Raw genomic sequence first — 15,008 nt, forward strand, 5'->3', positions numbered from 1 at the left:
GAACAATCTCAGCTTCTGCAACTTTTCCCGTGTCATTGCACTCCTGTCCTGTAATACTCTGTGCTGCTGTGATCCTGCTGTTTTCAATGCCCTGTAATACTCTGTGCTGCTGTGATCCTGCTGTTTTCAATGTGCTGTAATACTCTGTGCTGCTGTGATCCTGCTGTTTTCAATGTGCTGTAATACTCTGTGCTGCTGTGATCCTGCTGTTTTCAATGTGCTGTAATACTCTGTGCTGCTGTAATCCTGCTGTTTTCAATGTCCTGTAATACTCTGTGCTGCTGTGATCCTGCTGTTTTCAATGTGCTGTAATACTCTGTGCTGCTGTGATCCTGCTGTTTTCAATGTGCTGTAATACTCTGTGCTGCTGTGATCCTGCTGTTTTCAATGTCATACAGCCCAGTTCTCTCTAACAATCTCCCATGAATCACATGGTCACTGCCCCCTGCAAGGTAAACACACTCCCCTCCTGCTGCACAGGTAACATATTGGGGTTTACTAACCTGGTCCAGTCGTGATCCCGCAGCGCGTTGTCCGACACTGATTCGGGTCAGCAGGTGTCGCTGCTGCGCTGAGGTCCGCCGGAGTTCACCTTCTTCTTCCTGGTGTATGTAAGTGCTGATCTTGCGACACAAATTCTTTTTTAAATTCCGCGTTTTTTCTGAATCCGGCCAAAGCCAATGCCGATACGCCAGAATCCGATCGCGTGCGCCAAAATCCAAGGGCAATTCGGCGCAAATTGGAAATCGTCAGGAAACCCGACGAAAGTGCGCGATTCGGACCCTTAGTAAATGAGCCCCATTGTTCTTGTTTTATATGCTGGACAAGTAAAGGATACAAAGTAAAACAACATAAGTTCTATAACTTACCTGTATGTCTGTAGGAGATTAACCCCCGGATGACATCGAGTTGGGTGAATTTTTCCACAATGACGCCTTCTCTCTGGACCATTCCATACAGGGGAATGCGCGCGATCATGTACGTGAGCCTCGAGTCATCGCTATCCGGATCAGTGGCGTACAGATTCTCCACAGTTATGTACACGTGGCCGCCCTCAGGACAGGACAGGGAGGATTCCAGACCAGATTTCAGCTCCGGAGGCTCATCATTAACAGGGGAAATCTGAGGAGCAAATACACAGAAAGGAAACACTTCAAGTAGATTTTAATAAAATGTAATATTTGTGGATTTTCTGAAAAAAAAAAAACTAAATTTTCTTGATTAAAAATGCAATACAATTTTTGTGTACACATCTACAATGCATCACATCTATGAGTCTCCATGGCAACAGACTACAAAGACACCCTGTGTAGTCTGATGCTGTAGTCACGTGGCACATAGTTCCTCCAGGGTAAAAAATATAAGGGATAAATATAATTAAGAGGACCTTTGACTACCATGTGGAAATAACTGTACTATTTTGTCAAGGCTGCTACATTGATTCAGGGGCACTTTAAGTTATCTTTCTAGATCCCACAGATGCATATCAGTCCCAGTATCTGACCGTTGTAATCTTCTCCACTGCCAGAGAGGAGGATCTGGAGCAGAGAAGGAGCTTTGTGGGTTATCATAATCTTCTACTTGTCAGAGAAGATTAGCATAACATACCCCCACTACCAGCACCTCCTCTCTGACGGTAGAAATTATTATAATAGTCAGATACTGGGATTGATATCTCAGCATCTCTGGGGTCTAGATATACTAGAGATACAATAGTCAGATATTGGAACTGATATCTCAGCATCTCTGGGGTCTAGATATACTAGAGATATAATAGTCAGATACTGGGACTGATATCTCAGCATCTCTGGGGTCTAGATATACTAGAGATATAATAGTCAGATATTGGGACTGATATCTCAGCATCTCTGGGGTCTAGATATACTAGAGATATAATAGTCAGATACTGGGACTGATATCTCAGCATCTCTGGGGTCTAGATATACTAGAGATATAATAGTCAGATATTGGGACTGATATCTCAGCATCTCTGGGGTCTAGATATACTAGAGATATAATAGTCAGATACTGGGACTGATATCTCAGCATCTCTGGGGCCTAGATATACTAGAGATATAATAGTCAGATACTGGAACTGATATCTCAGCATCTCTGGGGCCTAGATATACTAGAGATATAATAGTCAGATACTGGGACTGATATCTCAGCATCTCTGGGGTCTAGATATACTAGAGATATAATAGTCAGATACTGGGACTGATATCTCAGCATCTCTGGGGCCTAGATATACTAGAGATACAATAGTCAGATACTGGGACTGATATCTCAGCATCTCTGGGTCTAGATATACTAGAGATGTAATAGTCAGATACTGGGACTGATATCTCAGCATCTCTGGGTCTAGATATACTAGAGATATAATAGTCAGATACTGGGACTGATATCTCAGCATCTCTGGGGCTTAGAAAGAAAATTAAAAGGGCCACTGAATATGTGTAGCAGCCCCTACAGCACGGTATGTTCATCCTCACATGGGTAAGATGGTGAAAGGTCCTCTTTAAGTTACACACGACTGTGGGGTCTGACTACATAGATTTTGTAGTCTGTAGCCATAGAGACACATGGTTTTGCACAGGAACAGTATAATGTTAAAAAAAATGTTAAAAGATTAAGACTTTTTGTTTTTAAGCAAAGCAGAGTTGCTTCATTTTTTTTAAGATGCAGTGAAGCCCTGGATCCTGGAGTTTTCTAACAAATGGAAATGGCTGATAACAGAGAGTAATAGACTACAAAACCCACATATCTCAGGTTTAGATTTATGACATCACCTGGACTTTCAGTTCCCCTTCTGCAGTGTTAGTTCCATCCGTCACTGCAAATACAATTGTATCTTCCAAGGATTCCGAGTCATCGTGCTGATACCTGAGAATAGACGTCATCCATAGATATTACACAACATAAGGGATATTAATTACATCTGATAATTATCATTAATAAATCATTTATTATTATTATGTAACTTCTGATATAACACTAACATAATAATTATTATAATACACAGATTAATAATGAAATGTAAAAAAAAATATAGAATAAAATCAGTAATAATAATAAGAGGAATAAAAACAACAATACAAAAAAAATTACAGCAATAAATAATGAATAAAATAATAATGTATCATAAATATTCTTAAAAAGTTCTTCTTTTCACAATTTTGGACTTATTGAAATCTCAGTGCAATGTCCGGCACCTGTTCTATAGAATGGCGCCCCTAGTGGTTAAAATACATAACTGAAACAAAACAATCCAGCAATTGATTAGATGTACTAAGGACACCTGACTTACAGACGACCCCTAGTTACAGACGGACCCCTCTGCCCCCCTTGACCTCTGGTGACCTCTCTGGATGTTACTATAGTCCCAGACTGCAAAGATCAGCTGTAAAGTGTCTGTAATGAAGCTTTATTGATAATCCTTGGTCCCATTAAAGCAAAAAATGTTGAAACTGGGGCAAAAAAACCCCATTTTGTCTGGATATGCAATTATAAAATATACAGTTTCGACTTACATACAAATTCAACTTAAGAACAAACTTATGGAACCTATCTTGTATGTAACCCGGGGACTGCCTGTAATAACTTTGCTGAAGTCTGACGCTGACTGTAGGGATTAACAAACCCAAACCTTAAATTTGGTACTTGACCCTGTACCTTGATAAACCATCCAACCGTTTGGTACTTGACCTTGTACCTTGATCAACCATCCAACCGTTTGGTACTTGACCTTGTACCTTGATCAACCATCCAACCGTCCGGTACTTGACCGTGTACCTAGACTAACCACCCATCCGTCTGGTACTTGACCTTGTGCCTTGATCAACCATCCAACCGTCCGGTACTTGACCGTGTACCTAGACTAACCACCCAACCGTCTGGTACTTGACCGTGTACCTAGACTAACCACCCAACCGTCTGGTACTTGACCGTGTACCTAGACTAACCACCCAACCGTTTGGTACTTGACCGTGTACCTAGACTAACCACCCATCAACAGACCGGGAAACTAAATGTTTGGGTAATGTGGGAAGGCCACAGCGTTTATTAACAACTAATATAAATTATTAAATAATGTTAAAAATTAAAACATTTCCCAACTTGCTAGGCCCGCTTGGCATCTTCAAAATCTTGAGAACCGACTTCGCCCGAAATGGCGGCTGCGTCCCTGCAGCCGGCATGTGGGCATCTTCCAGCGCCTTAGGGCCTGTGTAACTTCCGCCTTCGCTGTGACAACTGTAGGAAAACAGAAGGAAACAGCCAGAACCGAGGGAAGAAGAGCTGAAAAGAAATAATTCTGAGGGCAGGGTGGGAGGGTGACTTCTCGCCTCTTCGGTCCAGGGGGCAGAAGGAAAGAGGCCCCCCCACGTGCTCTCGGACTTTATAAAACCACCGGGCGGGTCCTTACCCGCCCCCAAACACCGCCTCCTGTGACCTCACACAGGAGGAGTAAAGGGGCAAGCCCCACCAGCCTACCAGAAGGCTTGAAACCACCCCCTACAGTCCTCAGCCCCTTCGCTATTTGCTTTGGGGCTTGTTAGACTGTAGGGATTAACAAACCCAAACCTTAAATTTGGTACTTGACCCTGTACCTTGATAAACCATCCAACCGTTTGGTACTTGACCTTGTACCTTGATCAACCATCCAACCGTTTGGTACTTGACCTTGTACCTTGATCAACCATCCAACCGTCCGGTACTTGACCGTGTACCTAGACTAACCACCCATCCGTCTGGTACTTGACCTTGTGCCTTGATCAACCATCCAACCGTCCGGTACTTGACCGTGTACCTAGACTAACCACCCAACCGTCTGGTACTTGACCGTGTACCTAGACTAACCACCCAACCGTCTGGTACTTGACCGTGTACCTAGACTAACCACCCAACCGTTTGGTACTTGACCGTGTACCTAGACTAACCACCCATCAACAGACCGGGAAACTAAATGTTTGGGTAATGTGGGAAGGCCACAGCGTTTATTAACAACTAATATAAATTATTAAATAATGTTAAAAATTAAAACATTTCCCAACTTGCTAGGCCCGCTTGGCATCTTCAAAATCTTGAGAACCGACTTCGCCCGAAATGGCGGCTGCGTCCCTGCAGCCGGCATGTGGGCATCTTCCAGCGCCTTAGGGCCTGTGTAACTTCCGCCACGGAGCAGCCTCCTCCCTCCTACCACCGGCTGCGACCCCCCACACGGACCAAGGCCATGGCCTTCTCAGCCTGCTCCTGCAGGCCGAGAAGGAAAATATTCGAAAATATTCACCTCAATGGAATTGAGATGGACCCCGTCGCATAATAAGAGATGGCGGTTATCCCCCGCAGATTCTCATGCCTATACGCCAATCCTCCCAGGGACATCAGGTATTGTGATAATCAGGACTTTCCTTGCTCTCTGTAAAGCAGCTGTGAATAGGATGCCTGACCCATTAACTGCTCGAAGACTACTAGAAGACTAGTTATCTGGGGTGAATGTGCCTTTTTACGCAACCCAGGATTATCCTTTACCGACTTTAAGTTACTGCATTTACCCAGAACCAGGGACCGAAACCGCAAAAGCTCACAACTAGTTATGGAGAGTTTTGGACACTTCCATCTTTCTCTCTTACCCTGCACTAAGTCAACCGCCCTATCAAAGGAGACGTACGTAACCGCCACAACCTCCTATATAGCGTCATAGACCGAGGGACCCTTGGGAAAAGACAGGTGGTAGATTACTCTGAACTTTCCGGGCTCCTTTTGGTAACTAAGCCTGACGGTTCTATAAGGGACCGGCCGTCCTACCCGGGGAAACCTCTTCCCGACCTTCTCCAGTGCTAATACTGGATTGAAAGAAATTAAATTGCCGCATTTAACCAACATAGCGGTGGGCTGGTGGCTATCCTGATGCAGTGGATGGGGGGAGAAGTGCCTTTTGTGCTGCCCAGGATTATCCTTCACTGACATTAACCCCTTAACGCCGCAGCCACTTTTCACCTTCCTGACACGGCCCAGTTTTGAAATCTGCCCTGTGTCACTATAAGTGGTTATAACTTTGGAAGCTTTAACACATCCAAGTGATTTTACAATTGTTTTCTCGTGACACTTTGTACTTCATGTTAGTTACAAAATTTTGGTGTTATGTTTTGCATTTATTTAGGAGAAATTCAGATATTTGGTGAAAATTTTGAAAAATTCTCGATTACCGGACTTCAAAATGTTCTACATCATCCCATACATAGTCATAACCGCTAAAATACTTAATAACTAACATTCACCGAATGACTAATTTATGTGGACGTGATGCTTTATGCATATTTTAATTTTTACAGGATGTTATGGGGCTTTGAATGTTCCGTGCGATTTTCCAAATTTTCATAAAAAACGCAAAACCTGCTATTGCGGGACCTGCTCAGTTTCAGGTCAATTTGAGAGGTCTAAATAAAAGAAAATCCCATAAATTACCCCAATATAGAAAGGACACCCCTCAATGTATGTGAAACAACTTTTGTGAAGTTAGTTAACCCTTTAACTGTTTTACCGGGGTTAAAACAAAAACGGATGCAATTGAATGTTTTTTTTGTTTTTTTTTTTTTTTTTTTGGACTAAATGAATGTGTTTTTTTAAAATGTACAAATTCTCAGTGGATAAAATGCCAAAACGCTCCACGAATTTTAATCCCCAATCCCTTCCGCGTATAACAATCCCCCATATGTGGTGGTGACTGCTGTATGGGCACACACCAGGGCATGGGGGGGGGGGCTGCGCCATTCAGAGCAGATTATGCATTGTCACTTTATAATGACTATACAATCTTTTTTTTTTTTTTTTGGACAAATAAGGGCTTATTTTTTGCGTCATGAGATGCACTTTACAAATACTTCATTTTAGTGGGTCATTAGCTAATTGATGAGATTTTATTAACTCTTGAATGTATGGGTGAAAAGAAAATTGTCAATTTTGGTTCCCTTTCTTTTTGTATTTTTTGGAGATTGTACACCGTACACTAAAAATCCTATATTATCTTTATCCTATAGGTCACTACGATTACGTTGATACCTCATGTATATAGTTTTTTATTTTTACAATTTTACTGAATAAACTAAAATAGAGGAAATCTCATTTGTTTTTGCATCCCCATCTTTTAGGAGACGTAACTTTAATATTTTTTGTTGACAGAGCGAGTTTAGGGCTTATTTATTACGTGTTGAGTTGTTCTTTTCAATTGATACCATTTTGGCGCTCAATTTTTTTTTTTTTTTTTTTTTTTATAATTAAAATATGTTTTTATTAAATGTATTAACTCTTATCACTTTTACAGGTAAGCCTGATCAAGCGATCCACTGATCGCTTGTTCAAGCTATTGTTCACCACACACAGTGTAATACAGATGTATTACACTGCGCATGCACGGACCCGGCTCCTGGAAGGAGGATCGCACAGCCCCGGGCACTGGCATTCCCGGGGCTGCGATCCCTAAATGGGTTGCCCTGTCCTGCGCTAGCTAAATTCCCTAAGCCCACAGGTGTATCCTGACTGGCTTGTAATTGTGTGATCAGTGATCTAATGGACGTGATGACCTCTGTGTTCTTGTGTGATGACCTCTGTGTTCTTGTGTGATGACCTCTGTGTTCTTGTGTGATGACCTCTGTGTTCTCGTGTGATGAGATAATGGATGTGATGACCTCTGTTCTTGTGTGATGAGGCAATGGACGTGATGACCTCTGTGCTCTTGTGTGATGAGGTAATGGCCGACCACGAGGGGAGGCCACTGAACTCACCGGATGAAGTCTTCGCTGGTGGAGCTGGCGTGTCCTGATGAGAAGACTGTGCTTTGTCCTGTTCAGATGGTTGGTGATGTTCGGAAGCTGAAGTGATGCGTTGAGGTGGTTGCTTGATGATGTCAGAGCTGCGAGGTGGAGCTTGAGAGCCTTGGCTGCCATGACGGGATGACCTCTGGGACTGCGGTGGCTGTAGATGAGCTGAAGATCTGTTTGCAGATTCCTGGTGGGTTGTAGGATACTCTGATGTCCGCCTGGAGCGCTTGGTCAGGCGGTGAGGGAAGTCTGTGCCGTTGTCGGTAGTCTCGGTGACGGGTGCGGGTGTGTGAGTGCGCCGCCTCGCGGCCACTGGAACCCGGTGACGATGGGCTGCTGTAGAGTCTGCGACGTCCTCCGTGATGATGATGATGGCGGCTGCGGCCTGGTGAGAGGAGCTCAGAGCCAGTATCGGCAGCCCGCCTGCGGTATGGCCTCTGGGAGTCCATTCTGCTGTGCCGTTGCTGCTTGTAGGACGGTGATCTGTGGCGCACCGTGGGCATAGAGGTCTCTACTGCATAAAGGGTATGCAGAGAGGACTCGGGGGAATAGGAGGGGAGAAGGGAGCTGCCCAGGGATCCAGGGCTGCAATGTTGGCTGAGCAGGGGGGCATGGTGGGGGGAAGCAGAGGGCCGGGACGCAGGCTGTGGATAGCGCTGCTGGCGGCTACTGAGTTGGTTGGGGGGGGGGGCCTGGGGAGTAGGCCCGAGGCCTGATATGGGGCATGGGGCTGCCTGGAGAGTAGGCCCGATGCCTGGAGTGGGGGTAGGCCCGAGGACTGCTATGGGGCCTGGGGCAGGATGGGGGGTAGGCCCGAGGACTGCTGTGGGGCCTAGGGCTGGATGGGGGGTAGGCCCGAGGCCTGGGGCAAAGCCCGGGGGTGTGAGAAAAATAGGCCCAAGGCCTGCAGCTGGCTGGCGTGGGGTCCCGAGGCCTGGTGGCCGGCCCCGGGCAGGCTGAAATATAGGCCCGAGGCCTATCGAAAGTTCCCGGCCTAGGCGCCGGGTAGGCCTAAAGCCTGCCGCGCGGCGGGGGAGGGTCAATGGGGGTGCCGGAAGGGCTGGGGAAAGTCCGGCTTGCCGGAGGCCTGGCCTGAAGCGCGGCCGAACGTGGAGGCCGCAGGCTCCGGCTGGAGGAGAGATGAGTGTCGGGAGGAGCGGGATCGCGGAGGTGAGGTGAGGTGCGGTGAGGGGAGGTGAGGTGCGGAGGTGAGGTGAGGTGAGGTGAGGTGCGGGGGGGGGGGGGATCGCGGGCGCCGCGGAGGTGAGGTGATCGGGGGAGGGGGCGAGATAGCGGGCGCCGCGGGGGTGAGGTGATCAGTGGGGGTCGGGATCAAGGGCGCCGCAGGGTGAGGGGGTTACCTTGCCGGCCGGGTGCTGGGGAGGCCGGGCATCGGGACTAAAAGCTGAGACCGGCCGGGACCTGAGCTGGAGGTGAGGAGAGCGGGGAGGTACATCTGGCCGGGCCCTGGTGGTGATGGGAGCGGGCAGCAGCGCTGGGGTGCAGGGCAGGGGAGAGGGCAGCAGTGCTGGGGTGCAGGGGAGCGGGCAGCAGCGCTGGGGTGCAGGGCAGGGGAGAGGGCAGCAGCGCTGGGGTGCAGGGCAGGGGAGAGGGCAGCAGCGCTGGGGTGCAGGGGAGCGGGCAGCAGCGCTGGGGTGCAGGGGAGGGGAGAGGGCAGCAGTGCTGGGGTGCAGGGCAGGGGATGGAAACCGCTTACCCCTTGCATTTTTCTCAGGGATCCCACGACGATCCTCCAGTGCAGTCGGCGTCCCACGTGGTCCAGGCGACGCCATCTTCTTCTGGCCCAGGCCGCGCTTCCTGGCTGGTGCTGGAGATCCTGAGCTCAGGCGGACAGGAGGCCTCATCTTCTTCAGGGGACGGCTTCTATCTTCAGCCAGCTGCTCACATGGAGGAGGTGAGGAGCACTGGGTGGGTGGTGGTGACAGGGTGGCGGGCCGCCGGGCGGGGGTGGTGGCTGTACCCTCCAGGGTGGAAGCCACTGCCGGAGAATTCGGTCCTAGGAGATGGGTGTCCTCTTCAGGGACGTCCACTTCTTGAACCGACCCCGCAGCAAGGCGCTGCAGGAGGGTATCCAGCATGGCTGAACCCTGCATGGCCGCTTGCTAGAGTACTTGTTCTTCTAGGGAAGCCATGCTGGGTATTTGCAGAGGGGTCTCTGACTTCTCGCCTCTTCGGTCCAGGGGGCAGAAGGAAAGAGGCCCCCCCACGTGCTCTCGGACTTTATAAAACCACCGGGCGGGTCCTTACCCGCCCCCAAACACCGCCTCCTGTGACCTCACACAGGAGGAGTAAAGGGGCAAGCCCCACCAGCCTACCAGAAGGCTTGAAACCACCCCCTACAGTCCTCAGCCCCTTCGCTATTTGCTTTGGGGCTTGTTATTCCCTGTAGTCTCCCGGGGTGGGGGGTTGTATGAAGCTATAAGTCCCAGCATTCCTCTATCACTCGGTGACAGGGACCAGCTTGTCCCCCAGGACGTCTTCAGGGTGGGATATTTTTCCGCATTTCCTCTCTTGATCAGCCATAACATGAAAGAAGCGATGGGAAGTGCCATTCACTGACTGCGGGGCTATTGTGGTGGTCCCTGATAATGGGATGAGAGACCCTTCTGCTCAATCAGTGCAGACAATATGTTCCCCGTCTCCAGAGATTGGAGGAGGTTTATTATCTGATATAATGCCGGCTCTGATTCCTCCACGTCTGCGCTCACTATTAGCACTTTCGGTATTGGATAATGACTGATAAAGTGGTAATTTCTGATAATGGGAAGCCGAAAACACTCATCACAGTGTGGGAATTATTGGGAATCTGGAGCCCCCCTGCAGGGACAGAGCTCACACACCGGGGGCAGTATATTCCCTGAGCACAAGATGGTGACGGCTCTGCCTGATGGCAACAGATTCTCTAACGTCCAGTAATGAAAATATAACAGTGATCAACTACTACCCCTAAAATCTCTGGCACAAGTCACATTGTATGTACAGGACGGGGGCACACTGACACTTGGGGGGACAGGACAGGGACACGCTGACACTTGGGGCACAGGAGAGGGAGACGCTGACACTTGGGGGGACAGGACAGGGACACACTGACACTTGGGGGGACAGGACAGGGACACGCTGACACTTGGGGGGACAGGACAGGGACACGCTGACACTTGGGGGACAGGACAGGGACACGCTGACACTTGGGGGGACAGGGACACGCTGACACTTGGGGGACAGGACAGGGACACGCTGACACTTGGGGGGACAGGACAGGGACACGCTGACACTTGGGGGGACAGGGACACGCTGACACTTGGGGGACAGGACAGGGACACGCTGACACTTGGGGGGACAGGACAGAGACACGCTGACACTTGGGGGACAGGGACACGCTGACACTTGGGGGACAGGACAGGGACACGCTGACACTTGGGGGACAGGACAGGGACACGCTGACACTTGGGAGGACAGGGACACGCTGACACTTGGGGGGACAGGGACACGCTGACACTTGGGAGACAGGACAGGGACATGCTGACACTTGGGGGACAGGACAGGGACACGCTGACACTTGGGGGACAGGACAGGGACACGCTGACACTTGGGGGACAGGATGGGGACATGCTGACACTTGGGGGGACAGGACAGGGACACGCTGACACTTGGGGGACAGGATGGGGACATGCTGACACTTGGGGGGACAGGACAGGGACATGCTGACACTTGGGGGACAGGACAGGGACACGCTGACACTTGGGGGACAGGGACATGCTGACACTTGGGGGACAGGATGGGGACATGCTGACACTTGGGGGGACAGGACAGGGACATGCTGACACTTGGGGGACAGGACAGGGACACGCTGACACTTGGGGGACAGGGACATGCTGACACTTGGGGGACAGGACAGGGACACGCTGACACTTGGGGGACAGGGACATGCTGACACTTGGGGGGACAGGACAGGGACACGCTGACACTTGGGGACAGGACAGGGACACGCTGACACGTGGGGCACAGGGCAGGGACACGCTGACACTTGGGGGGGCAGGACAGGGACACGCTGACACTTGGGGGGGCAGGACAGGGACACGCTGACACTTGGGGGGACAGGGACATGGATACGCTGACACTTGGGGGACAGGACAGGGACACGCTGACACTTAGGGTACAGGACAGGGACACGCTGACACTTGGGGGACAGGACAGGGACACGCTGACATTTGGGGGGACAGGACAGGGATACGCTGACATTTGGGGGGACAGGACAGGGACACGCTGACACTTGGGGGAAGGACAGGGACACGCTGACACTTGGGGGGACAAGACAGGGACACGCTGACACTTGGGGGACAGGATGGGGACACGCTGACACTTGGGGGGACAGGACAGGGACACGCTGACACTTGGGGGGACAGGACAGGGACACGCTGACACTTGGGGGACAGGACAGGGACACGCTGACACTTGGGGGACAGGACAGGGACACGCTGACACTTGGGGGGACAGGACAGGGACATGCTGACACTTGGGGGACAGGACAGGGACATGCTGACACTTGGGGGACAGGACAGGGACACGCTGACACTTGGGGGACAGGGACACGCTGACACTTGGGGGGACAGGACAGGGACACACTGACACTTGGGGGGACAGGGACACACTGACACTTGGGGGGACAGGGACACACTGACACTTGGAGGGACAGGGACACGCTGACACTTGGGGGACAGGACAGGGACACGCTGACACTTGAGGGACAGGACAGGGACACGCTGACACTTGAGGGACAGGACAGGGACATGCTGACACTTGGGGGGACAGGACAGGGACATGCTGACACTTGGGGAGACAGGACAGGGACACGCTGACACTTGGGGAACAGGACAGGGACACGCTGACACTTGGGGGACAGGACAGGGACACGCTGACACTTGAGGGCAGGACAGGGACACGCTGACACTTGGGGGACAGGACAGGGACACGCTGACACTTGGGGGACAGGACAGGGACACGCTGACACTTGGGGGACAGGACAGGGACACGCTGACACTTGGGGGACAGGACAGGGACACGCTGACACTTGGGGGACAGGACAGGGACACGCTGACACTTGGGGGACAGGACAGGGACATGCTGACACTTAGGGGTACAGGGCAGTGATGTTGCTCCCCGCTTCCCCTTTGCTCGCCTCTTTCTTTCCGCTGATGTCGTACCGGACTTTGTAGGTTCTCAGTTCCTCCAGACTGAATGTTTTCCCCTCAGTTATTGGAAGACCATGGAGCTCCACGTTCCCGTGTCGGGGTGCAGATTTAAGGACGATTCTCAGATTTTCACTTTTTGTGTCTTCATCAGAAATGACAAGACTTTCCCCAGTAATGAGGCTACTCGCTCCCTCCTCCGTCCTCACAGGGTAGGTGGAAATCTGAAATATAAAATTGTCAGCTAAACATCCTGAACACTGATTCATGTTACCTGCCCTGATACATTGTAACAAACAATCAGCACAGGAAAGAGATTTATTCTCCTGAGGAGTTTATCTTGGATATCAATGGATGCAACTGTAACAAACCCTCAGCTGTGAGAACGATTACCTCTATAGAAGTGTTTAAGCCTGACCTTGGGTGGTTGATCATCCACTGGAATGACTGTTATGTTGAAGATGAGGCCGGTCAGACGCCCGCCATGCTGGTCACTGACAGAGAACTCAAACTGGACCTGGAGGGGATCCGGCCCAATGTCCTGTATGGGAGGCATGTAGGCCACCTTCATATGGTTCAAAGCATGCTGGGGGAGGGGAGATACAATGTAACAAACATGAGAAGTCACTGGTAGCCATGTCCCTTCTATCATCTATCTCATTTCTATTTGTATCTATCTATCTATCTATCTATCTATCTATCTATCTATCTATCTATCTATCTCCTATCTATCTATCTATCTATCTATCTATCTCCTATCTATCTATCATCTATCTATCTCCTATCTATCTATCTCCTATCTATCTATCTCCTATCTATCTATCTATCTATCTATCTATCTCCTATCTATCTATCTCCTATCTATCTATCTCCTATCTATCTATCTCCTATCTATCTATCTCCTATCTATCTATCTCCTATCTATCTATCTATCTATCTATCTATCTCCTATCTATCTATCTCTCTATCTATCTCCTATCTATCTATCTATCTATCTATCTATCTATCTATCTATCTATCTATCTCTCTATCTCCTATCTATCTATCTATCTATCTATCTATCTATCTATCTATCTATCTATCTATCTCCTATCTATCTCCTATCTATCTCCTATCTATCTCCTATCTATCTATCTATCTATCTCCTAGTGCACGGTGGTACGCGCTCGGTGCACCATGCGCATGGTGCGCCGAAGCTGCTTCGCATATAAAGATTACAAAAGTGTTTAAAAGCAATACATCGGTTTATGAGAATAAGGAAGATATACTCCGGCACAGCGCACCCTGAGCTGGTGCTCGGTATTTGAAGCTCAGAAGTACAATTTCAAGTGGTAGGTTTGCTTTAAATAAGGAGCAAACATCTGGAAGCAGGAGAAATACAAAGACAAATTAGGCGCAAACCAGGAAACTGCTACACGGCGAACTCCAGAGCACTGCTGGACAAAGGCGCAAAGAATTGCACAAATACCCCAATGCGCCCAAAAATTCACTAAAATTCAACCAAAAAAGGCTTAGACTAAGCTAAATATGCCCCTATATACTTCCATAGCTGAATGTAGACCCCCTCCGTGCTGTATGTACCTGGGTGAAGGAATTGAGGCTGGAAATTGACGGATCTTTAACTAAATGACTTGGAGCATCCACAGAAATCAGTTTCCCGGCATCTTGTAGTCTGAGGGAGGAAGGAGAAGGTCAGAGCTTGTGGTGGTCCATGGCTTCTACCTCATCCTGTAATAATGGGGGTCATTTACTAAGGGCCCGATTCGCGTTTTCCCGACGTGTTACCCGAATATTTCCGATTTGCCCCTGGATTTTGGCGCACGCGATCGGATTGTGGCGCATCGGCACCGGCATGCATGCAACGGAAATTGGGGGGGGGGTGTCCGAACAAAAACCCGACGGATTTGGAAAAACCGCCGCATTTTTTTAAAAAAATCTGTTGCGGAGCTTACACTTACCTTCACTCAGCCCGTCCCGGTGAACT

General features: G+C 49.5%; 1 protein-coding gene across 2 annotated transcripts in view; it reads right to left on the reverse strand.

Moving 5' to 3' along the window:
* The window catches only part of LOC140105206 (FRAS1-related extracellular matrix protein 1-like), a 147,063-nt gene that overhangs the window by 106,731 nt on the left and 25,324 nt on the right, over positions 1–15,008 (reverse strand). For both annotated transcript variants that reach the window (XM_072129162.1, XM_072129163.1), the window contains 5 exons: positions 14,606–14,696; positions 13,443–13,610; positions 13,040–13,248; positions 2,790–2,883; positions 870–1,122 (listed from right to left, as the gene is read on the reverse strand). In XM_072129162.1, coding sequence (XP_071985263.1) covers positions 870–1,122; positions 2,790–2,883; positions 13,040–13,248; positions 13,443–13,610; positions 14,606–14,696 — 815 coding nt within the window. The remainder of the gene's footprint in view (positions 1–869; positions 1,123–2,789; positions 2,884–13,039; positions 13,249–13,442; positions 13,611–14,605; positions 14,697–15,008) is intronic.

Source organism: Engystomops pustulosus, chromosome 10 (assembly GCF_040894005.1).
Source record: "Engystomops pustulosus chromosome 10, aEngPut4.maternal, whole genome shotgun sequence".
NCBI lineage: Eukaryota > Metazoa > Chordata > Amphibia > Anura > Leptodactylidae > Engystomops > Engystomops pustulosus.